Below are 24,300 nucleotides of genomic sequence, written 5' to 3' on the forward strand. Positions count from 1 at the left end.
CAGAGCCCACATGCCGTGGAGCCTGCGCACCACAACTAGAGAAGAGAAAAAACCTGCATGCCACAACTAGAGAGAAGCCTGGGAGCCGCAATGAAGACACCACGTGCCACGACGGAAGATCCCACATGCCTCAGTGAAGATCCCAAGTGCTGCAACTAAGACCCCACGCAGCCAAAAATAAATAAATAAATAATAAATCTTAAAAATAAATAAATAAAATTAAAAAATAAAAATAAAAACATGTAAGTAAATGATGAACACATTTTGTAAAAGATTCAAACAATACAGAAATATGTATGAAAACTTACTAATTCTCCTCTTCCTTTCCCTTCGTAGGGTAATCACTTTCAACACTGTGCTTCCTTCCAGCTTCCTTTCTCTGTACATATTAATGGCTGTTCAGGAGTCGGAATGCCAGTGTTTAAATCTCATCTGGCGAAAGTTACTAAATTTCTCTGTGCCTCAGTTTCCTCATCTGTATAATGGTGATAGATAGGTTGTGAGAATTAAATGAGGTCATTCATTAGCATATTTAGAACAATGCAACTCAATGATAGCTATTATTACATATATACAATGCAAACATACATGTGTATAACATTTAAAATATATAATATAATTTAACATATATGGAATTATGTCTTATGTAGCGTTCCTCAGTTTTTTTTTTCCTGCACTTAATAGTGCTTGGAGCTCTGTTTATACCAGAATATGTAGACCCACTTCTTTTTAACAGATGCATAGCATTCCACAGTAAGGTTGTACCACAGTTTAACCTCTTGCATATTGAACACTGGTTGGTTCTTAATTTTAATATGTTGCAAATTAATATCTGTATCTTTAGTTATACATCTTTGTCCACATTTCTTTTCTTTAAGATAGATTCTTAGAAATTAAGTTGCTGACTCAATGGCATGCCCATTTGGAATTTTTATTGTAGTCCAAAGTCTTCCAAAACAGGCTTCTTCAAATTTAAATCCTACCTACAGTTAGAAGTGTGTCTAAATCTCTCTGGTTTGCTCACACCTATTATAAAACTTCATATTTTGGACACTTGTTTCTGTTTAGAGGGGTAGCTTTTCATGTTAACTGGCTACTCGTTTTTCTTCTGAGATTTATGTTTATATCCTTTGTACATTTTTATCATTTAACTTATTATTGATATAAGAACTCTTAATAGAGTTTGGATATCATGTATTAAAATGTGATAGAAAAAAAATTTCCCCCTAGTGTTAGTTTTAAAATTTGGTTTATAGTGTCCTTCAAAATACATTACTTGGTACCATATTTTTGAAAACTCGTGTCAAATGTATTATTTAATATTCTTGTTTCTAATCTTTAGATCTTTAGCCCATCTTGAATTTTAACTTTGTTTGTGCTGTGTGGTAGGGTTTATCAATTTCTAATGGGTTACTGAATAGGCCATTCTCTCCCCACTATTTGAAATGACAACTATCAGAAATGAAATATCTATCTAGACATATGTTTCTAGACTTTCTACTCCTTGTCTATCTATTCCTGTGCCAGTACCACAGTATTTTAATTTTTATACCTGTATAGTACTTTTCACTTTATGATAGGACATGGCCTCTCCTATCATTCTTTTTCCTAGAATTGTTTTGGAAATGTTGTATATATGTATTCATTTTAATAGAAACAGTTTTATTTCGCTTAGTGGAATTTTCAAGGTGGCCCTGACAGTTTCATATAAATGTATCATTTTTCAGATTCCTGTGTTTATAATCATTGTTATCTCTCTAAAAGTATATATATATATTAATTATAGAAATATTAAATAAATGCATTCTCATAAATATCCCCCAAATTTAGATAATAGTTCCATTTGCCTTATACCTAATCCCAGCTACTTCCTAAAAAGTATTCACCATTTATTACATGTGTATGTACATAAAGAATATACTTTTACCTAACAAGTTTACAAAATAAGAGGTACTATAATGTGAGTATTGATCTACAACTGGTATTTTTACCATATAGCACAACCTGGAGATCTTCACATTGTGCAAATATTGATATATCTTATTCTTTTTGAGAGCTGCATTGTGTGACCTTGCATAATCATTATTTTGTTGATTGGGTTTTAGGTTATTTTCCATTTTCAGTGTCACAATGTCACAATGAATGTCATTGTATATGCCTTTTTCTATACATATATAGGTTATTTCTTCAGGGAAAATATTGAAGAGTACAACTGCTGGGTAATAGGGTAGTCAGTTATATTTTAACTTCTAATGGTACTGACAAATTTTTCCCTAAAAGGAGTGTCCTGATTTACACTCCTACTAGCAGTGCATTACATCAAATTCCAGACAAACCCACCAATGCTATTATAATATTATCAAATTATTAGTGTTTATAATTTTGAATGATTTTTAAAATTGATTTGTATCAGCTCTGTATCCATTTTGGGAAATAATCTTTTTCCCATTATAAACTGAGAAAATATATAGCTATTGAAACATATATATAGTATATTCTTCTCGTCTGCAGCTTATTTATCCTGGACATTAATCCTTTCTCTCGTATATAGGTTGAGAAAACATTTTCCCAATTTGTAGCTTTGGTTTTTAATTTTTAAATTTTTAAATTTTGGTGTAGTCAAATTTATTAATTTTTTTTCCTTATGGCGTCTCTGCTTATACATAGTTTTAAAAAGCCTCTTCTGGGGCTTCCCTAGTGGCGCAGTGGTTGAGAATCTGCCTGCCAATGTAGGGGACACGGGTTCGAGCCCTGGTCTGGGAAGATCCCACATGCCGCGGAGCAACTAGGCCCGTGAGCCACAACTACTGAGCCTGCGCGTCTGGAGCCTGTGCTCCGCAACGGGAGAGGCCACGACAGTGAGAGGCCCGCGCACCGCGATGAAGAGTGGCCCCCACTTGCCACAACTAGAGAAAGCCCTCGCACAGAAACGAAGACCCAACACAGCCATAAATAAATAAATAAATAAAAAGACTTTCTCTCTATGTCACTAAAAAAAAAAAAAAAAAAAAAAGCCTCTTCTACAAAGTTATAAGCTCATATTTTTCCTTTTTAAAATTAATTTTTAAAAATTGATACAATTGACATATAACATTATATTTGTTCCAGGTGTACAACATGATTGTATACATTGCACAAAGATCACCACAATAAATCTAGTTAACATATCCATCACCACACATAGATACAAATTTTTTTCTTGTGTGTGGTGAGAACGTTTAAGATCTACTCTCTTAGCAACTTTCAAATAGAGTGTTATTAACTATAGTCATCATGGTGTACATTACATCCCCATAACATTTATTTTGTAACTGGAAGTTTGTACCTTTTGACCACCTTCACCCATTTCACCCACCTACCACCTCCACCTCTGGCAACCACCAATCTATCCTTTGTACCTATGAGTTCATTTTTTATTTTATTAAAAATATTTTTTTAGGGACTTCCCTGGTAGTCCAGTGGTAAAGAATACACCTTCCAATGAAGGGGATGCGGGTTCGATCCCTGGTCGGGGAACTAAGATCTCACATGCTGCAGGGGAACTAAGTCCACATGCCACAACTACTGAGCTCGCGCACCTCAACAAGAGAGCCTGCATGCCGCAAACTACACAGCCCATGCACCCTGGAGCCTTCGTGCCACAATTAGACAGAGAAAACCCGCACACCACAGCTAGAGAGAAGCCTGTGCACTACAACTAGAGAAGCCCATGTGCCACAACAAAAAGATCCCGCATGCTGCAACTAAGACCCGATGTAGCCAAAAAAATAAAACGAATAAATAAAAAAATTTTAAAATTACTCTAAAAATATGTTTTAGATTCCACACAGATTATACACTATTTGTCTTTCTCTGTCTTATTTCATTTAGCATAATGCCCTCCAGTTTCATCCATGTTGTCACAAATGACAAGATTTCCTTCTTTTTAGGGCTGAATAATATTTGATTGTGCATATATATACACTTTCATTATCCATTCTTCCATCAGTGAACACTTAGGTTGCTTCCATGTCTTGGCTATTGTAAATAATGTGGCAATGAACATGAGGGTGCATATATCTTTTTGAGTTAGCTTTTTCATTTTCTTCAGATAAATACCTAGAAGTGGAATTGCTGGATTATATGGCAGTTCTATTTTTAGTTTTTTGGGAAACCTCTATATGTTTTCCATAGAGGTTCTCACCAATATTACACAAGCGTTCTCTTTTCTCCACATCCTTGCCAACACTTGTTATTTTTTGTCTTTTTCATAATAGCCTTTCTCATGGGTGTAATGTGATAGCTCATTGTGGTTTTGACTTTCATTTCCCTGATGATTAGTTATGTTGAGCACCTTTTCATGTATATGTTGGCAATCCGAATATCTTCTTTGGAAAAATGCTTATTCAGATCATCTGCCCATTTTAGATTGTTATCTTGTATAAGTTCTTTACATATTTTGGATATTAAGCCCTTATCAGATACATTATTTGCAAATATCTTCTCCCATTCTTTTTCATTTGACTGATGGTTTTCTTTGCTGTGCAGAAGCTTTTTAGTTTGATGTAGTCCTATTTATTTATTTTTGCTTTTGTTGCCTTTGCTTTAGTGTCAAATCCAAAAAATCATTGCCAAGATTGATGTCAAGGAACCTACCACCTGTGTTTTCTTCTAGGAAGTTTATGATTTCAGGTTTAATCTTCAACTCTTTAATCCATATTAACTTTTGTGTATGGTGTAAGGTAGTGATCTAGTTTTCCCAACACCATTTATTTAAGAGACTGTCTTTCCCTATTGTATATTTTTGGCTCCTTTGTTGTAAATTAATTGACTATATATACATGGGTTTATTTCTAGGTTCTCTATTCTGTCCTACTGATCTATATGTATGTTTTTATGCCAATACCATAATGTTTTAATTACTATACCTTTGTAATACAGCTTGAAATCAGGAAGCATGATACCTCTAGCTTTATTCTTTCTCAACATTGCTTTGGCTATTCAGGGTCTTTTGTGGCTCCATACAAGTCTTAGGATTGTCTGTTCTATTTCTGTGAAAAATGCCATGGGAATTTTGATAGAGATTGCATTGAATGTGTAGATTCCTCTGGATAGTATGGGCATTTTAACAATATTAATTCTTCCAATCTGTAAGCATGGAATATCTTTCCATTTATCTGTGTCTTCTTCAATTTCTTTCACCACTCTTATAGTTTTCAGTGTACAGGTCTTTTACCTCCTTGGTTAAATTTATCCCTAGGTATTTTTTTTCTTACTATGCAACTGTAAATGGGATTATTTCCTTAATTTCTTTTTCTGGTAGTTTTTATTAGTGTATAGAAATGAAGATTTTCGCATATTGATTTAGTATGCTGCAATTTTGCTGAATTCGTTGATCAATTCTAACAGTTTTTTGGTGGAGTCTTTAGGGTTTTCTATATGCAACATCATGTCATCTGCAAATAGTGACAATTTTACTTCTCCTTAATTTGGATGCCTTTCTTTCCTAGCTCTGGCTAGGATTCCAATACTATATTAAGAGGTGAGAGTGGGCACCCTTGTCTCATTCCCAAGAGTATGATTAGCTGTGGGTTTGCCATTTATGGTCTTTATTTTTAATATTTGGCCGTGCCAGGTCTTAGTTGTGGCACATGGGATCTTTGTTGCCGTGTGCAGGATCTTTACTTGCGGCATGCAGGATCTTTTTTTAGTTGCGGCATTTGGGATCTAGTTCCCCGACCAGGGATCAAACCCGGGCCCCCTGCATTGAGAGCACAGAGTCTTAACCAGGGGACCACCAGGGAAGTCTCTATGGCCTTTATTATGTTGAGGTACTTTCCCTCTATATTCAATTTGTTGACAGTTTTTAAAAATCATAAATGGATGTTGAATTTTACCACATGCTTTTTTCCCCATCTACGGAGATGACTGTGATTTTTATCCTTTTTTGTTAACCTGGTGTAATACATTGATTTTCGGATGTTGAATCATCCTTGCATCCTGGAATAATCCCACTTGATCATGTTGTATGATCATTTTAACATACGGTTGAATTAACTTTGCTAAAGTTTTGTTAAGGATTTTTGCATCTATTTTGTTCATCAGGGATATCGGCCTATAATTTTCTTTTCTTTAGGTGTCCTTGTCTGGCTTTGCTATCAGGGTAATGCTGGTTTCATAAAATGAGTTTGGAAGTGGTACCTCCTCTTTGATTTTTTGGAAGTGTTTGAGAAGGACTGGTATTAATTCTTCTTTAAATGTTTGGTAGAAGTCATCAGTGAAGCCATATGGTCCTGGACTTTTGTTTGTTGGGAGGTTTTTGATTATTGATTCAATCTCCTCACTACTAACCAGACTACTCAGATTTCACATTTCATCATGATTCAATCTTGGTAGGTGTGTTTCTAGCAGTCCACTTCTAGGCTATCCAATTTGTTGGCCAACAATCATTCACAGTAACATCTGATTCTTTGTATTTCCATGGTACAATTTGTAACACCTCCTCTTTCCTTTCTGATTTTGAGGGCTTTTTTTTGTGAGTCTAGCTAAAGTTTTATCAATTTTATCTTAAAAAGAAAAAACCCAGCTCTTAGTTTCATTGCTCTTTCCTTTCTTCTACTAACTTTGGGCTTCATTTTTTTTTCCCCCTGAGATATCAAGTTAGGTTGCAATCTTTGTTTCTTGATGTAGGCTTTTATCCCTATATACTTCCCTCTTAGACTGTTTTTGCTGTATCCCGTAAGTTTTGGTATGTTGTTTCCATTTTCATTTCTCATTATTTTTAAATTTCTTTTGATTTCTTCTTTGACCCATTGGTTGTTCAGTAGGTTGCTTAATTTCCACATATTTGTGAAATTTTCAGGCTTCTTGTAGTTGATTTCTAGTTTTATACCATTATGGTCAGAAAAGACGCCTGATATTGATTTCAGTCTTCTTAAACTTATTAAGACTTGTTTTGTGTCCTAACATATGATCTATCCTGAAGAATTTTCCACGTGTGCTTGAAAAGAGTCTGTATTCTGTTGCTTTTGGATGGAATGTTCTGCATGTCTGTTACATCCATCTGGTCTAAACATGTTATTTAAGGTCAGTGCTTCCTTATTGATAATCTGACTGGATGATCTATCCTTTTGATGAAAGTGGGGTACTAAAGTCCCCTATTATTGTTTTGCTGTCTATCCTGTTAATATTTGCTGTCTATGTCTGTTAATACTTGCTTTATATATTTAGGTGCTCCACGGCTTTATTTGCACATTTTCTTTTCCACGTGTCCTAGAGATATTTCCATTTCAAACATCTTCATTTCCCTCATTTTAGTTTGCATAACTCAGAGCATTGCTATATCACAATTTATGTAGTCATTTCCTTATTGATGGACATCTGTTGGCATTTGGTTGAAAATACATTAAATTTATGGATCAGTTGACAACTTACAGTATTCAAGACGTCCTATTCAGAAAGAAGTTACATCTGCTTACTAAATACTCGTCTAATTTTCTTCATAAAGATCTTGTACATGCCCCATCATCCATTAGCCACTTCATTTCCCTAACAAGTAACATGTAGAGAAAGGGGGTGTGTGAAAATGTAAACACACTTATTCAGATGGGTAAAAACTGATTTTAGTTGTATTAATGGCCTCACTTGGCTTTAGAGCTCCTACTTTCTCTAACGACAGAATTGGGGAGGAGAAGACAGACTCACCATAAAGGAACTCATCTTCCCTGGGCTTCACACTTTGCTTTGGTTCAGTATTTGATCAAATTGAAGTTCAAATTTCTGTCAGGCTGTTTCTCTTTAAGAATGTCCTCACCCCATTTTCTTTATCAAGTTAGGAATCAGTGCATGTAAGGAACTCTTTCTTGCTGTCTTCTGAGTTTTTACTCATTGTTCTTCCTATCACCTGTTACTGAACGTCCTGCTTTAGTCCATGCCTTATCCTAGACTCTCCTGTCTCAACAGGAAGTCTGAGATCCTGTACACTGAAGTTTCCTTGTCCCAACAGGCTCTCCTACCTCCATTAATTAGGAACATAGTTTTCACAGGAGCTTATACCCCGCATCTGCTAACTGTGCAACTTCTCTATCCATTTCCAGTCTCCCTTACCCTGTTGTACACAAACCAGTGGAGAGAGGTTTGTATTAGTGAACTCAAATACCACATATAAACATTCCCCAACTGGCCCTGCAGGCCCCAGAATGCCATCTGTTGACAAAAGCTGCAGCAAAAGGAACTGCTACATGATGAACATACTGATCAAAGCTAAGCCTCAGGGACTATTAATGTCATAAACAGCAATAACTCTTTTCCTGGAAAAATGCCATAAAATTTAAGGTTGGTCTGTAATATAGAAAATGACATATTGGGGACTTCCCTGGCGGCCCAGTGGTTAAGACTTCGCCTTCCAATGCGGGGGGTGTGGGTTTGATCCCTGGTTGGGGAGCTAGGACCCCACATGCCTCGTGGCCAAAAAACCAAAGGAAAAAACAGAAGTAATACTGTAACAAATTCAATAAAGACTTTAAAAATCGTCCAAATCAAAAAAAATCTTAAAAAACAAAACAAAACAAAATGATGTATTTCCCTTAAAAAAGCAGTTAGAAAATAATTCTGAGACCTTACTCTTAGGATATATAAGTTTAAAAAGTTATTAAAGAGTAATGAAAAAAGTATAATAAACTTTGTATTTTCATAAACTCTCTTTAAAAAAAAACCAAAGAGAACTGGAATTAACCTTGGAAAGTCATCTCCAAGGCCTCTTAGCTTTCACACTAACAAATTCTTATAAGGACTCTCCCCACAGGAACCTACACCTAAATGTTTACCATAATGCCGTATTTCTACCCCTTTGCCCCAGGAATCAAGCAAAAAGGGAAAGACTCATATTCATGAATAAATGGAAGCAATAATTTATAATAGAAATAAATCCAATAGACAAGTGCAGAAAAAGTTATTTTGGTGAAAAAAAGTAGTTGGCAATTGAAAAAAGTTATTTCTCCAGTAAGACACCACATAACATAAAAACAGACCTTTTCCTACACATGAAAACAAAGGTCTTAGTTATAGAAATGACACACTATTGCAATCCAACTTTTTTTAGGCAAGAAGCACACTAAACAAAGGGATAAAACCTGTGTTGGTATAAAAGGAATGTGACATATAAGACAATCAACTTGATTCTTCTTCCTCAGAGTAAATCTTCCTGAATCATCACTCCCAGAAGCACTTCTCTGGCTAGTAGAGCTCCACCCAGACTCCATGCCAGAGGTGGAGGGCCACAGTTTCTCTGGTTACTTTCAATAGCTCAATCTTCAAGCAAGTAGTTAGGGTTAACTACTAAGTAGGGATCTTCTTCATAGCTCTCACTTCCTTCTGTGGAGCCTTTCAATCCAGCTTGGGTGAGCTCAATTAGAACATGATCCTATGAAACACAAATGTTTGTCCTCAGTTCTCCAGCAGTATTATAAGAATGCTAAGATACACAGGACTTGACCCTTCTTCTGAATGTTTGTGACTAACATTTTCTTTCATTTCCCCCCAGAAACTCTCTCAGAAAAAGGACTATATCTTAAAGTCAATATCAAGTTTCTGCTAAGTCACCTTCCCATTAGGATATAGACTTTTTCATATCATAAACTTCTTTTGAAAAATTAAGAAATATATCAGTAAGATTGACATTGTGATTTTAATCAGGTTCCCTAGCATATTACATCAACTACTTATAACTTCAAAAAAGAACATATGAATTTTACAATCATGCAATTATATACAATCCTCTGATAAGTATGTTTATGATTCTGTTTATGACTCTGATAAAAGTGTTTAATTTCGCTTAACATTGTTAATTTTTAATTATTGGCCACTGAACTCTTTTATATACCATCCATTCATAATTCAGTTAGAAGTAGAATCTAAAGATAATTAACATGAAAAAATTTTCACTCTGACCTATTAACTAATTAAAAAAAAGCAGAACATGCCATGTGGCTTAATAAACTTGATGACAGATTTGAAGCCATGATGTAACTATAAGTCAGTCTAACATGTCCACAAATGAGAAGGACTCCTACCGAAGGCCCATATAGAGGAACTCAGGAAACAGTGATTTGATCCTAAGAAGGTGGAAAAGTCCCACAGTATAAGCACTAATTCCACTAAGAGGGACTGGACACTTTCAAGCACTCACTCTATGTACTAACACACCTTCATAGGAAGCACATTTGATTAGCACAGTGTAAGTTCCTTAGTCTTCTGTATTGAGTTGGCTCAAGCGGTGAGTCAAACTTAAAAAGGTAAGCCCAATTTAGATCAGTTAATTTCACAATGTGTCCGAATGTGGATTTCTTGTGTGGACCATTTTATCTTACACTGATCTCAGGGCCACAAGGGAGGGAAGGGCTGGCCTGAAGCAAACACATTGCCCACCACTAACTAGATAGACAACTCTGAGCACAATGCCAGCCCAGTTCAGCTTTATTTTTATACATATTTTTCATTAAATTTTGAATGGAATAGTTCTTCCCACACCCCCATACCTGTAGCCATAGACTCATCTAGTTCTATAGGGAAATAGTTTTTCAGATGACAAACCCTGATATGTGACAACTATAATATTTATATAGTGAGCACTGTGAAGTCAACTGCAATCTCTGCCATTTGAACAGAAAAATTCAATCATTTAACAAGTATTTGAGCCCTCTATGACTTAGGCACCACTGTAGATTCTGGGGACACAGTGGCTAAAGAAACAAAGTCCCTGTCCTCATGGTGCTTGCATGTTAATAAGAGAGACAAAATAAACACCCAAATAAAGACTATACTGCCAGGCAATGATAAGCACTATGAAGAAACAAAGCAGGGTAAGGGGGTGACAGCAAGGAGGAGGCTATTTTGACTGGCCAGGCAAGAACTTCTCTGAGAAGGTAACATTTGAGCAGACCTCAGAATGGAGGACAGAATATGGGCAAAGAAACAAAGGGCATGTACAAAGGCCTTCATGCTTGGTGTGTCTAAGGAACAGTGACAAGGCCAGTGTCACTGAGCAGAATGGGCAAGGGGAAGAGGCTATGAAATGAGGTGAATGAGGTGGGCAGGGGCTTGCTTGTGCAGGGTTCTGCAGGCCACAGTACGGCGACTGGATTTTATTCTAAATGTGAGGGAAGGACTAGAAGGAAGGGCACTAAAACAATTTGATTTGTTAAAAGATCTGTCTGGCTGCTGGGCAGAGAGCCACTGCAAGGGAGGACAGTTAGGAGGCACCCATGGAGGTCCAGGCATGGTGGCTTGGGTAGATGTGACGGTGGTGAGAAGAAAACAGAGAATACTGATACTGAAGGCAGGGCTCACAGGATTTGCTTATAAAAGGAGAAGTTGTGAGGGGAAAGAGAAATCAAGGAATCAAGGATAATTCTAAGGTGCCTGGCTTAAAGCAATTGAGTAAGTGAAACACTGCAAGGAAAAACTGTTTTGAACACATTAAGTGTGAGACGCCTTTGCAAGTAGGCAGCTAGCTACATACATTAGCAATTTAGAGGACAGGTGAGAGCTGGAGATATAAATATGGGAGTCATCACAAATGGTTTTCAATTCATAGAACCAAATGAGATCACTGAGGCAATGAATATAAATAGAAAAGAGGTCTGAGGACTAAGCATAATACTGCATTTAAAAAGTGACAAGAAAGACTCAGGAAAAGAGAATAAAAGGAAATAACCAGTGAGAAGGAGAAGACCCAGGAGAACATGGTGACCCAGAAGCCAAGTGAACAAAGTATTTCTAGAAGGAGTGATCAACTTTGACAGATGCTGCTGACAAGTTGAATACTGAAAATAATCAACTGATTGGAGTAGTGAGAAGGTATGTATGTAATGGTCCTTTAAGAGAGTGGGAGAATGAACTGCCTAGGGAAAAGTAATAGCATCAGGCAGTGCTACTGTGAGGTCAGTGCTACTGTGAGGTCAGTGCTACTGTGACGTCGATAAGACAGAAGTAAAGAATTGTCCATTTGAGATTTGTGGTCATGAATTTAAAATAAGAGTGGGCACATGGTTGTATGCTTTTCTCCAGATACTTTTAACTGCTTAGATATAGGTATAGAAAACGAATTAGATTGAACCAAATCTGGAGTTTTGCCAAGCAAGTAATATAAAAAGAGAATGAATGAAGTTGAAAGTATAAGAAAAAAGTGATCATGGGATAGATTTTAAGCTGGGTAATGGGGGAGATAAGAACATGAGGAAGGATAAAATGCAGAAAATAGGTGACAGTGGTCAGGACGCTCGAAGGTTTATGGTAAAGAGAGTGGAAAACAAAGGTTAAAAACACACAAATAATAAGACCCTAAATTCACTTTACCAGCTTTAAGTTCTGCTTATTTTAGCAGAAGAAATAAGTCAATTAATTGTTAATAATTCTCTCTTGTTTTATACAACTCCTAATTCTGACTAGATCCTAATGATTCAAAATAAATGAACATCTAATGAACCTACACAGATATGAGGCATGAACTCCCTCCGTAATACCTCAGCAAGCTTAATTCTATACGTACATAGTGGGTGAGTCGATAAATGACTTTCTCTATGATTTTCTTTTTATTTATCAGCTCCTCTTCAGAATCTATTTCTGATTCGATTTCCTTCAAGTACCAATTAACAAGCTCACTCCTCTTTAATGCCGACTCATCCTCTTCTGCAACAACAAAAAATACATTTAAAAAGGATTAAATTATCCTTGTAGCAAACTGTATTGCCAATTCTTGGAGTCTGCATGCACAAGATAATGTACAGAATAGATAACCTTCAATCTGTCAGAAAACATATCTGCTGAAATAAGATTTGCAATCTTCCAGCATAAGCCTGAAATAACGTGTTACATTACTTGAATTAAAGTATGCCTTACTTTATCCTGAAAAGAAAAACCTAAAAAAATAGAGATTATAAGAAGTTTCTTAAAGCTATAATGATTTCAAAGTATGAAGGTGTTTCCTTCACCTTCTCATGCTTCACCACCTATGACAATCTTTCAACAGCAGTTGAAAGCAAATTAGGAATGAAGTCACAGCAAGCAAAACTGCTTAAATATAACTATTCCTCTTTGGAAAGAGGAACACTTTATGGAGTTGAGGTCAACCAAGGAGTGAAATCCATAGGCGTTCACTCAAAAATAAAAAATTACCAATTTATTCCAGCAAGGTCTATCTTTATCGACTGAACTACCTGCCCTTTAGAGCCCAGAACTCTAAATTCACAAGAAAAGTTGGAACCTGGCAATATTTTAAACCATCACAGATATAAAGCATAATAAAAGAAAACTTCATTTGTCTTGATTTTAGAAATTGCTAATAAAATACAAAATCAAAATAGGAAAATTTTAGCTTTACTGATGATGCCTCTGAAAAGTTTTATTATGGTTGTACTCAAATTTCAGTGGTTTGTCCAAATGCTTTTGAGTAAGTAACCTCCTTGGTTTACAGTTTAAAGTTTTGCTAGGGGACTTCCCTGGTGGTCCAGAGGTTAAGACTCTGCACTCCCAATGCAGGGGGCCTGGGTTCGATCCCTGTTTGGGGAACAAAGATCCCACATACCGCAACAAACCCACGTGCCCTAGAGCCCACATGCTGCAACCGGAGAAGCCTGCGCGTGGCAACGAAGACCCAGAGCAGCCTAAATAAATAAATGAATTAAAAAAAGAAAAAAGTTTTGCTAGAAAACAGCTGTCTATCTGAAGACTGCGAATTAATAACTTACCTGGCTGGGTGAATAGTGTCTTTTTTCTTTTTTTAGGGAAAGGAGGAAGACCTAGAATTTATCTGTGGAATGCACTGTGTGGGTGCTAATCATATCTTTGCTCCACTGATGGTTGGCCATGTTTAAAACTTAGTTGCATGAGAGAGAGAAAAAATAATGAAGTACAATGTGAACACAGGAATGTTTGCTCCCAAATCTTTTTATGTGAGAAGGGATTGGAACTAAAACCTGTCTGTCCTAGTGGCCTCTTTACTGCCTTCTTTCCTCCTTCCCACTGGTCCACAGTTCCCAGGGGAATGAGGGCAGAAACTAAAGGGCTTAAATCTTTTAGTAAGCTAAGACAATCTCTGGTGTTCTCTTCCTCCATCACAGTTAGGACATTGTGATGAGAATATGTCCGGAAGCCAGCATACTGACAGTCAAATAAGAATTTTCTGATGGTTAATCACCAAATTGAAGTTTAAGTTCAACCCCTTGATTTAATCACTTTTCCTCTGCCTTGTGGCTAATTATAGGTTGAGAAAACTTGGATAGCATGGTAAAGCAGTTAAGAACAGGAAGGGTACTAATGTTCAGATATCACACTTTACCTACAGAGAAAAGAGGATTTTACTTCATTTCTAGTCTGGGATATACTTGTGCTAATAGTCTTTTGAGTTCAATTACTTGTCTATGAAATATAAATACCCTAGGAGTCCATCCATTTTAAACAAACCCATTGTAAGGAAAAGTGACTTTGCATCTGTAAAAACATTTGTTAAGTGCATCTTTATATATTATCAGATCCCAAATTCGGCTTCACAAATATTAAAATAGGCCAAGGACATTAATGAGTCATAAACCTTTGACAATGAACTTGTGGGGAAATGTCTAGGCTGGTAGATATGCTGACATTCCCTAGTAGATTTTGTTTGCCAAAGTGAGCTTGTCTAACAGTTTCTCATCTCTTCTGACAAAATAACACAATCTTTAGGAATCAGAAGTTGTTAGCTGATTCACTTTGTTATAAAGCAGAAACTAACACAACATTGTAAAGCAATTATACTCCAATAAAGATGTTAAAAAAAAAAAAGATTTGTTAGACAAAAAAAAAAAAAGTTGTTTATGTGAATACAGCTTATGTAAATGACTCAGCATGTGAGCAGCACTAAGTATGGCCTCACCTTCTTCCATCTTTCTGAGGTGAAGCACAATAAGGTTAGAGATTCGGCAGTATTCGGAGAAGCCCAGCCTTAAGGAGGCTTTCGGAACAGAATCTTGGTTCATGTCTTCACTGTGGCCGTTAATTCCATTCACAGGAGCAGGGCTATCAGCACGACCTAAGTGAAATATTAACTGTTTGAATCTTGTTTCTGTGCCTCCAATACTCCCCTATTAAATGTTTACAAATATACTACTTATATTTTAATACTAATTTTAAAACAACCATATAGTTATACTCAGTATTTAGTAATTGTACAAATAAATTAGAAACTTTATAAATGCTACCAGTGAAGACAAAATCCCATTTGGAAGGGATGGGAAGATTGGGAGATAAAAGGATTTCATGATCTGAAAGTGCATTTGCAATATTAAGTCCACTATCTCCATTTTGGTGTTTTTTCTCTGTCTTTCAAGCATATATATTTTATATCAACTATTTAATTATATTTTAACTTAGAAAGTTAATAAAATTCAATATCCATTTTTTCCCCTTTTGCTACATAGACTTCACAACCATCAGTAAGTGCACTTTTACCATGACATCTCAGAGAACATTTTGGTCCCTAATTCTAGAACAGTCATGAACAGACACCTCACCATGGATGCCATCTGGGCCCTCATCTATCTCCATCTGGGCATCTTCGTCTTGATCTAGATTGACATCAGGTGTTTCTACACGGATGATTGATTTATTCAGTAACCTGAAAGCTTCCTTCACATGTTTAGGCTGGACCTAAGCCAATCAAGATTAAGTAAATCAGTAAGCCAGTCTTTTTGACATACCAAACAGACTTTCTCCATACGAAATTACAGTGGCATTTTGGTTTTCTCACACTCTCCCTCTACACAACATAAAATATGAGAGAACACCATAAATTCACCAGAATGGTTAAAAGGACTGACAATATTGAGAATGTAGACAATTTTCATTCACTGCTGTTGGGAATATAAATTGTTACAACCATTATGGAAAACTGATTTTCAGGCTTTACTAAACTGCACACACCTACAATCTATGACCCAATGATTCCACTCCTAGGTAAACACCAAACAGAAATGTACATATAAATACACCAGATGAACTAAAAGACCTGCACATCCCATAAGAACCCAAATTGGAAACTATCCAAATGTCCATTAATAGAAGAATGAGCCAATCACTGTGATACATTCACTGATAGTTATGTGTATTTAACCACAACTGGGAGGGGAAAAAAGGTGAAAACAACCTAACTAACCATCAGGAAAAGTATGGTTAGAATACTATATAACCATAAAGAAAAAAAAAAAAACAAAAAGGTTATCCTCAGAGAATGGTAGCAGTGACTGTAAACAAACTGAAAGGGTAGCTCTTAGAGAGCTTCCTGATCTGGGTATAGATTACATAGATATGTTCACTGAAAGTTAACAGAACTGTATACTTGTGATTTGTGCACTCTCTGTACATATGTTTTGCCTCAAAAAAAAAAAGCTTACTTAGAAGAAAAATTACAAGTCTATTTGGGGGCGGGGGGAGATTGCTTTAAGTCCTTGTATAAATAACCAACAGTCTCTCTAAATCTACTCCCTTCCTAACGAGCTGAGCCCCTAACAACAGATAAACCCAGCAGAGCAGCCTTTTTTTTTTTTTTCTTTAAATACATTACCACCTGCAATGAAACTTTAAGCCATTTGAGAACAGTCAATATCAAGACATATCCTAGTAAACTTACTGGTCTATAAAAATAAGAAAGAATACTTTGGAAAGAGAAAAATATCAAACTACTTATGGAGGAAAAATTAATAATCAAGGGCTGGCCTCAGATTTTCCCAAAGAACAAGTGATGTCAGGATACAGTAGAAAAATTTATAAGAAAAGAAAATATGAGCCAGAGGTTGGATGTCATTCAGGTAAAGACTACAAATAACCCTGTTGAACATAACACTCAGGGAATATTATTCCCATGAACTCATCTTTTTCATCAAACCCTTGAAAAAAGGCCAAATTTCAATCAGCAAAGTGATAAGTTAGAAATCGTAACAAATTTATCTCCAATGACCATGCCTTGCACATATTTAGCTACAAAACTAAGACTTAAACGAACGTGGGAATTAAGAGTGACAGAGCAAAATGTAAATGGTATATGTCCTGAAGATAGAGGGGTACAGGGAGACCTGAGAGATGGGAGTAAATTTGCTGATAGCCCAAAAAATGAGGGGAAGATGTAAATAAACATTTCTCCAAAGACATACAGATGGCCAAGACGCATATGAAAAGATGCTCAACATCACTAACTACTAGAGAAATGCAAATCAAAACTACAATGAGGTATCACCTCACACCAGTCAGAATGGCCATCATCAAAAAATCTACAAACAATTAATGCTGGATAGGGCATGGAGAAAAGGGAACCCTCTTGCACTGTTGGTGGGAATGTAAATTGATACAGCCACTGTGGAGAACAGTATGGAGGTTCCTTAAAAAACTAAAAATAGAATTACCATATGACCCACCAATTCCACTACTGGGCATATACCCAGAGAAAACCATTAATTCAAAAAGACATATGCACCCTAATATTCATTGCAGCACTATTTACAATAGCCAGGTCATGGAAGCAACCTAAATGCCTATCGACAGATGAATGGTTAAAGAAGATGTGGTACATATATACAATGGAATATTACTCAGCCATAAAAAGGACCAAAATTGGGCCATTTGTAGAGGCGTGGATGGACCTAGAGACTGTCATACAAAATGAAGTAAGTCAGAAAGAGAAAAACAAATATCATATATCAACACATATATGTGGAATCTAGAAAAATGGTACAGATCAATCTTTTTGCAAGGCAGAAAGACATAGAGAACAAACGTATGGACACCAAGGAGGGAAAGGGGGGGGTGGGATGAATTGGGAGATTGGGATTGACATATATATACACTAACTAATATGTATAAAATAGACAACTAATGAGAACCTGCTGTATAGCACAGGGAACTCCACTTTGCTGTACAGTAGAAACTAACACAACACTGTAAAACAACTATACCCCAATTAAAAAAAAAATTTTGCTGATTGCCTCTCACCTGTAACAGATGATAAATCAAGCCATGGATAAGCATATCTGACTGTGCAAAGGTAAACAGTAAAATATTATTTACTAAAATCAGGTGGTTGGGAGGGAAGGGAAGAAGAAAGATGAAACATGCTAATTTTATCACTTCATAGTAGAGAACCAATAAAGAACTAAGGGTATAATATAAAGTTATAATAATAAAAGTAACCACTAAAATAAAATAACTTTCTGAATCTCAGAACTACACCTACAAGCAAAAGCAAAGTGACCACAAAATGAAAAATCATGTCAACTATAAAAAGAAACAAAAACAAAAACAAAAACCCAAATAAACCTATCTCTCATACCAATAAATGTAAATGGGTTTAACTTACATACTAAAAAAAATTTTGTTTGCATCACAAAACAAAATCCGACTCTATGCTGTATATGTATATAAGACACACTTAAACTTACTCAGAAATGCCGAAAAATACTAAAAAGTTAGGCAAAGGTATACCAAACAAAGAAAGCAAGGTGGAGTTCAGGCCAAAAAGCATAAATGAGACAAAGTTAGAGGGTACAAATCTCAATGAAATTATATGTATCAGTTAAGAGAACAACAATATCAGTAAAATAGAAATTACAGGAGAAAAAAGGATAAATACAAAGAGACAATAACTATGTTGGTAGAGAAATAAAAACTATTCATAGGAGACTTTTCTTTTAATTAATTAATTTTTGGCTGCATTGGGTCTTTGTTGCTGTGCGCAGGCTCTAGTTGCAGTGAGTGGGGGCTACTCTTCATTGCGGTGCCCGGGCTTCTCCTTGTGGTGGCTTCTCTTGCTGCGGAGCACGGCCTCTAGGCACGTGGGCTTCAGTAGTTGTGGCTCGCGGGCTCCAGAGCGCAGGCTCAGTAGCTGTAGCTCACGGGCTTAGTTGTTCCGCAGCATGTGGGATCTTCCCAGACCAGGGCTCGAACCCGTGTCCCCTGCGCATTGGCAGGCAGATTCTCAACCACTGCACCACCAGTGAAGTCCCCATAGGAGACTTTTAACTTTCAATCTAGAGAAGATACAGTAGACCAAAAAACCCCACAAAAAAATAGAAGACCTATGTAACATAATAAGGTAACCTCCCCCTTCACAGATATATATAAAATTATATACACTGTAAACAGAGACTAGGCCTTCCATTGAAGTGCTCATGGAACACTTATGGAAATGGGCTCTGGGCTACAAAGCATCCAAAAAACCAAATTCCAAAAAACCAAAAAACTAAATGAGAAACATAGACATCATTTTCTAATCACAATGCAGTAAAATTAAAACAAGCAACCAAAAAAACACGTTCTAACTGGATATTATTAAACTCTGAAACAACTCTTGGTAGTGGATACTTTTCTAGGAAAATGTAGCTTACCAAAACTGACCCAAGAAGAGATAGAAAATCTAAACAAGACTGACTTCCATGGCAGAAATTAAGAACCATGCACCCAAATTGTATACACTAGACCCGGAGAGTTTTACTTGAGAATTCATATCAGTAAAACAGCAGATGATTTTAATGCAATAGAAAACCATTCTAGAATAGAGAAAAAAGGGGAAAACTTTCAAAAATTTAAATGAAATAACCACGATAATAAAACAGACTGCAAAAACAAATGGAAATCAATGTTTTTTATGAGTACTGCTTTAAAAATTCTAAATAACAGCAAACAGAAGCCAAATGCATTAAAAAAGTGGGATTTATTCCAGGAAGGCTTGACATTAGAAAGTCTATTAAATTATTTTTCATTTTAATAGATCCAGGAGAAAAAAAAAATCATGATTAACTCTATACACACTAAAAAGACAACTGGCCAAAAAAAAAAAAAAATCAATCTTCTTGATAAAAATATTTAAGATATAATAATAAATGTATAGTTCCTATTGATAAAAACACATCGTATCTCAGCCACAGAGCCAATTAGGAACGAGAAAAAAATGTCCAATGTCATAATTATTAGACATTGTATTGCAACAGCAAAAGTAAATTAGTGGAGAATACGGGAAAAGATTAAGTTTACTTTTCAATAAGAATAGAAAGAAAAACATACACCATTTATCATTTGCAAATAAGAACAAAAATCTGGAAAATCAACAGACTCAACTGAAACACTACTACAAACAAAAGGTATCAGTATGGTACAAAACTAGCATACAGAAATCAATAGTTCATATATACAAGCAACAACCAGTTAAAATATAAAATGAAAAAAAGTCTACCTTCAATACCCACAAAAATAACAAAATATCAAGAAATAAATTCAACAAGAAACATGCAAAAATCATACAAACTTTAAAACCTATTGAGTGAAACAAAAGACATAAGTGGAAAGATAATGAGGTCTCTGGTACTCAGAACTGTTAACGAATGTTTGCTTTTCTCATTCTAGACACCTGAAAGGAAGGCACTGCTTTAACCTCTTGAACTTAGGCATGGCCATGTTAATTCCTCTGACCAATGACATGTGACCAGCAGTGTCATGTCATTTCTAGACAGAAGGTTAAGAAATGGCATATGATTCACCTTGTCTTTTCTCTATCTTCTGTGATCATAGAAGTGTATGTCAAGAAAGAGCCTTTACATCAGCCTGAATTTCTGAGCGATGTGAAGCAGAGAGCCTCTGGCTAACATAAATGAACATGAAGCATGAGCAAAAAAATGTAATTGTTTCTGTTTTAAACAGCTGAGATTTTTATAGTGGCATAATCTAGATTCTAGCCGCTATTATGTTTTCTTAGACAGGAAAAATCATCATAAAGAAGTCAATTCTCCATATTAACATATAAATTTAACATACTCTCAATATCAACAATTTTTTGGGGGGTGTACTATTTTTATTTTATTCATATTTAAATTCCACCTCAAATACTGAGCTCAAGTATATGCTGGCTCTATGTTCAGATTTTTGAAATAAAGATAAATGGACAGATAGCTTTAAGGGTGAATGTATTTCACATTTCACAATATATTCAACAATCAGGGAAAATCTAGGGGGTGGTATAATTATATACCTTTATACATTTAGTAGCACAAGTATAGGGACAAGCCATGCAATTGGAGGAAAAACCCATTTCAGGGCTGAACAGAGAGGTCCTTGAATGCCAACAGAATCTCCCCTTGACTTCAGACAAACCAAGGAGTCTGTCAGTATGCAAAAACCACTGAATTCAGGAGCAATAGGATAGGTATTAAGGAATTGGTTCTTGCCAATCAGGATTATGTGGGCCAGTCTGAAGTGAGCAGAGGTGGCTGGAGGCTGGAAATGTTGTAGCTCAAGTTCAGAATCTGTAGATTAGAACAGCAGTCTAGAGACAGAATGGTTAGTGCTTTGTTCAAAAATTCCTGGGTTTTCCAAACAAGTTCCTAGGATGCTTTCCTCAAACAGTGAATATCAATAATCAATAAAAACCAAAACAAAACAAAGCCAGCTGGCTATTAAGTTCACAACAGCCAAAAGAGAACAATGCAGTGGAACATGCATTGGAACAAAAGTGCAACAATGCAGTGGAACAAAAGAGAACATTTAAAATATTGTGGTACTAATGCAAGAGGAGGCTGAGACAGCACAGGAACAGAATTCAGAAAAAGATCCTAACAAGCACAAGAATTTAATATATAATAAAAGTGTACCAAACCAGTGTGGAAAAGATGGATTGTTCAGTAAGTGGTGTTGGAACAACTAGGAAACTAGCTGAAAAAGAATCAACTGATTTACACCTCACATCTTACAGCAGGATAAATACCAAATGTTTGAATGATTTAAATACAAACAATGAAACCATCTAAAAGCTTGAGGAAATCCTGAGAAAATTCTTTTATAATCTTAGAGTGGGGAAGGCCTTTCTAATAAAACAATAAGTAAAAAATGAACAAAGAATATGATCATAAAAGGAAGTAGAAATGGCTCTTAAATATATGGAAAAACACTCGATTTTATTCAGGAACTGTATCTGTGTATATATATATGCATATATATGTATATTTATTTCATATCATGTGAATTTGCTACCTACTGAAAAACCAAAAAAAGGAAAGAAAAATCTGTTAGAAATTCTCCAAGACACGTCAGTTCTGTGAAACTCATTTTAAGAAACATTACAATGAAGGAAAAAAAAAAAGGTACAAATGTTAGCGTGGTTTTTAAGAATTCCCCTCCATCATGGCCTATTCTTTCTCTACAGATTCCACTACATTCTTCCCAATACCCTACACTCTTGCTAAACTTTCCACCTTCACTCTAAAAATGTCTATCAAAATTCTATACACCCTTCAGTGATTCAGTTTAAATGTTGGCATCTCCCCAAACCCTCCACCTTTGTTATGAAAGAATTCATTGATCTCTGTACTCTTTGCTGATGACACTCTATCATAATATCCTCTCTCATATTTCACATGCTTAATTAAACATATGTCTTGCTCCCACCAAACTATCAGCAATGGAAGACAGGGGCTCTTTTATTCATCTCCTAACTTACAAAGATGTCCATTAAATGTCAGGAGAATCAAAGAATAACAAGTAAGACAGTGTGAAAGTATTTTGTAAACAGTAAAGCACCACATCAGAGAATTTGAAAAATTAGACAAAAGGAAAAAAGCCAAAAAATGAAATCTATGGGATAGAAATGGTGAATGAAGTAAGAACAGTGGTTACTTCTGGGGAAGGAAGGGTGCAAGGGAACTTTCTAGGATGATGTAAACCTTCTATGTTATGAGCTGAGTGGCCACAAGGGTGTATGTAAAAAGTCAAAGCTGTACATTTTCCTCTATGTGAATTATACCTCAATCATACTATTAAGAAAAATAGCCAAACTCCTTCCTCAAACAAAATCTTACACTGTCTAAAATATAAAGCTAGATAAAAGCAGGGCTTGTTTGCCTGAAGCAGAGATGAGGGCGTCCTTCCATTCTGCTCCCCATTTACTCCCTAAATACCCACTGACATGTACCTGTAGAACCCAGGGCTCAAAGAACAATTTAATATCCACATGTTATACAAAGGAGGAGAATTCCCTTCTTAGGAGACTGGAGGCTACATTATCATATCTGTATCCCCTGCCCACAGGCCTAGCACATTGTAGGGTTTAAACAAATTTTCCTTGAATGAATGGCATTAATCTTGAACTCACCTCTATATGTATGTACTCTATAATCTATGTCACGATTATCTCATTATCATTAATCTAACTATTACATTCAATAAATGGTTGACAGCAACATTCTTCAAGGGAAAAACCCCAGGGTCAGGGGTCATGTATCCTATGAGCACTCAACAGTTATATAAAAATAAATCTGCAGCGAATGCTAGTATGTCCTCTACCAAACATAAAAACAGCTTGTAAGCCAACAAATCAATTTCTCTTTCCCATTATGTTAGAGTGACTTTGATACCTCATCACAGCAGTGCATCCGAGCCATTGCTTCAGAGAGACGGATCATGCTCTCAAGCTGTCGCACTGTAATCCTCCATGAAGACTTGGTTACTCCAGAACCATCCCTCTGGCGGAGGCGTTTATACTGTTCCACAATGAAGTCCTCTGACTCTTTAGAAATCTGTTTCAGAATATCAGTGAAGTCAGACCATTTCTCTACTTAATGGGAGCGGCTTTAAACATTAAGTTTAAGAGCCTCCCAGGTGAAGATACTCTGGGGGAACTGAGAAGGTCAAAACTTTGAAACCAATGACAAGAAATTAATACTGAAATGCCTTTCAAAAGAAACTAACACAAAGGAGGACTATGAATTCCATGTACTAATTTTATGAATAGGAAGACAGTAGAGTTAGTATTTAAGCAAATGACCATTTCTAAACAATGTATACTTTTATACCCAAGATGCCAAAGCTCATTAAACAAATTACTACTCAGGCTATTCTTGAGGCTCAGTTAATTAACTTATGCAGTCTTTGGGAAAAAGAGAAGTCAATATATATAATACTGCCCCCTATCAGTGGCTTCACGTTCTGTGGTTTCAGTTACCTGCGGTCACCTGAAGTCTGAAAATATTAAACAGAAAATCCCAGAGATAAACAATTTCATAAGTTTTAAATTGTGCACCATTCTGAGAAGTGTGATGAAATTTTACGTTGTCCAATGTCCCACCTGGGACGAGAATCATCCCTTTATCCAGCGTATCCACACTGTATATGTTACCTGCTTATTAGTCACTTAGTAGCCATTTTGGTTATCAGATCAATTGTTAGGGTAACATAGTGCTTGTGTTGAAGTAACCCTTATTTTACTTAATAATGGCCTCAAAGTGCAAGAGTAGTAATGCTGGCAATTCAGATATT

General features: G+C 36.0%; 1 protein-coding gene across 1 annotated transcript in view; it reads right to left on the reverse strand.

Moving 5' to 3' along the window:
- Positions 1 to 8,904: 8,904 nt before the first annotated feature.
- Positions 8,905 to 24,300, reverse strand: part of MCM6 (minichromosome maintenance complex component 6) — a 42,666-nt gene continuing 27,270 nt past the window's right edge. Inside the window, exons 13-17 of the mRNA XM_061199507.1 lie at positions 23,400 to 23,561; positions 15,525 to 15,660; positions 14,888 to 15,043; positions 12,527 to 12,666; positions 8,905 to 9,400 (exon numbers count right to left, since the gene is read on the reverse strand). Of these exons, the coding sequence (XP_061055490.1) occupies positions 9,284 to 9,400; positions 12,527 to 12,666; positions 14,888 to 15,043; positions 15,525 to 15,660; positions 23,400 to 23,561 (711 nt within the window). The 3' untranslated portion in view covers positions 8,905 to 9,283. The remainder of the gene's footprint in view (positions 9,401 to 12,526; positions 12,667 to 14,887; positions 15,044 to 15,524; positions 15,661 to 23,399; positions 23,562 to 24,300) is intronic.

This window comes from Eubalaena glacialis, chromosome 1 (genome assembly GCF_028564815.1).
Source record: "Eubalaena glacialis isolate mEubGla1 chromosome 1, mEubGla1.1.hap2.+ XY, whole genome shotgun sequence".
Lineage (NCBI taxonomy): Eukaryota > Metazoa > Chordata > Mammalia > Artiodactyla > Balaenidae > Eubalaena > Eubalaena glacialis.